The following is a 2,214-nucleotide window of genomic DNA, read 5'->3' as shown; positions in this document are numbered from 1 at the left end:
GGATAAGATGTTGACTAGCATGGATGAGTTCTAGGCTTCTAGCTAGCTTGTACTTGTGACCAAGACAGAAAAGCTACCTTATGCTTGGGCCGATTGGTTCTAACGGGAACAATATGCACCCATTCAAGAACTAGCTGATGGCCACGGTACCGTGATCAATGATTTTCTTTATCGATATCATGGTGTTGATATTATAAGTAAGGGGTACACATGCATAGATAGGTGTAAAGCTAGCTAACTAAGAGTCCTATTTGGTGAAGACTTCTAGTCCTACTGGGATAGCTCCTATAATACATGCATGTCGTGATTATTGCTAACAAAACCCTTTTCATCATGAAATATTTATTAACCATATCATCACATAAAGCTGATATATTTTGTTCAAACTTTAAGTACACTAATTTCCATTACTCAAATTCCAGACCATTGTTTTGGTCATCACAGCTTGGATAGTCGCTTGGAGGTGGTGGAAGAGTGGAGTCCAATGTCGGCCCGTTCTCCACCATGAATGCCATTGCCATGCCTGACGACGCGTGCTTCTCATAATGGCAATGCAAGAACCACACCCCTGTTTAAATGTCAAATTTTCAGTTGCAATCCGTATTATATATAAACTTTCATGTATAGCTAGATAGATTCCATATTACTTATTAATGGATTTACGGCATATATGCAATGCAACATATACATTATTACATACCAGGATTACTTGCGATGAATCGGATGACAGTCCACCCCACTACTGGGACAAGGATTGTGTTCCTCACGGGTGGATCCACCAAATTGTATGTCTGCATATCCTTGTCCGCATCGTATTTTCCATGCCCCTGTGCGAGAACAAAGAAGTCGTGTCCGTGGAGGTGCATAGGGTTAGAGTAGCTGTACATCACTGGAGGACACTGGAATACAATCTCCACTGTGGTGTTGTACCGCAGCCTCCTCACGGATGTCGCCTTGGACGTCTGGCCGTCGTTGTACACTAACCCAGGTGGTATGATGCTTGGGAACTCTTGGAGTGTGCTTACGCTGCTGCTCACATTGTGGTAGTAGTGCGCTTTGAGCAATGGTATCCTGGGGGGAAGCTGGAACGAGATGTTGTTCATACGGGACACCAAACCACAGACTGATCCACCTTCTCTGCACATGTGTGTCGTGTCAATGGCCATGAACAGTTGCTCATCAACGTTTGCTGGCACCGGTTGCGCAAGCGGCTGAGGCAAACTGGTCAAGTTTCCATGGAAGTAGAAGGATGCGGCTGCATCATCTTTACCGGGCATGTCTGGCTCCATTACTTGAGTGTCATCAGATCTTTTGCTTGGATTGTAGTACACAATCCCTCTTGTTTTCACTCTCATTGACTTGCTGTTCGCCACAATGTAGTACCTGCCAGGTGATGCGTCGGCAACTAGCAGAGCGTCCACCGTCTCACCTGGCGCGATTGCAATTGTATCTGTGGTGTATGGTTTCACATAATTGGCATCTGCAGCGACCACTATGAAGGTATGCCCAGCGATTTTCATGTAGTACTCTGAGTGGAGCGCAGCGTTTACTATCCGTAAGAGATATGTCTTGCCCTGCTCGACATTTAGAATGTAGTTGTCTTCGATGACCCCTACACATGGAACCAAAATTCAAGATTAGAACTTTTGATTGCGTATTGTATATGTATAAGTTTGCTTATACTGGAATAAACGGAGTACTAATTTGTCTAGCAGCCTATCTACAAAAATGAACAGCAACATCCTTTTATAATATGGTTGCAAAAATTAAGTAGAAATAGATGCATCAATCCAACGTTTATTATTTGCAAGAAACTTTGTGCCAGATTAAAACTACTATTGGAAGTTTACCATTTAGTTTCTAAGTAAATTTGCAAGAGGGTTTTTGAGTTTGCTGATAGTAGTCCCATTTTATAGTACATATTCTTTCCTACTCCCTCCGTCCCATAATACAAGAGCGTTTCTGACATTTCAAAAACGCTCTTATATTTTGGGACGGAGGGAGTAGTTTGTGTTTAAGACTTGAATAGTAGTGATGGTAATTACCTGAACAATTATTGGCGTCTCCAAGCTTTCCATTGATTGTAGCTGAAAGGGGCTCATCACTTAAAATACTGCTCTGAATTCTCGTTTCCAATTCAATAGGATCCATTCCCAACCATTCACCTGCAAGTTTAGAAAGCTTTAACTGGCCTAATTCAACAATCTCTTTGTC

The 2,214-nt window shown here is 42.4% G+C and overlaps 1 protein-coding gene across 1 annotated transcript; it reads right to left on the bottom strand.

Annotated features, from left to right (window-relative positions):
* Positions 1-200: 200 nt before the first annotated feature.
* On the bottom strand, positions 201-2,165 carry LOC119344435 (laccase-15-like; the record flags this gene model as incomplete). Its single annotated transcript, XM_037614864.1, has 3 exons — positions 201-568; positions 701-1,612; positions 2,046-2,165. Coding segments are annotated over 3 exons (1,193 nt in total), but the record flags the coding sequence as incomplete, so codon positions are not given.
* Positions 2,166-2,214: the final 49 nt, after the last annotated feature.

The sequence above is a fragment of the Triticum dicoccoides genome, unplaced genomic scaffold, assembly GCF_002162155.2.
Source record: "Triticum dicoccoides isolate Atlit2015 ecotype Zavitan unplaced genomic scaffold, WEW_v2.0 scaffold168600, whole genome shotgun sequence".
In the NCBI taxonomy this organism is placed as follows: Eukaryota; Viridiplantae; Streptophyta; class Magnoliopsida; order Poales; family Poaceae; genus Triticum; species Triticum dicoccoides.
This window is presented reverse-complemented; position numbering and strand designations above follow the sequence as displayed.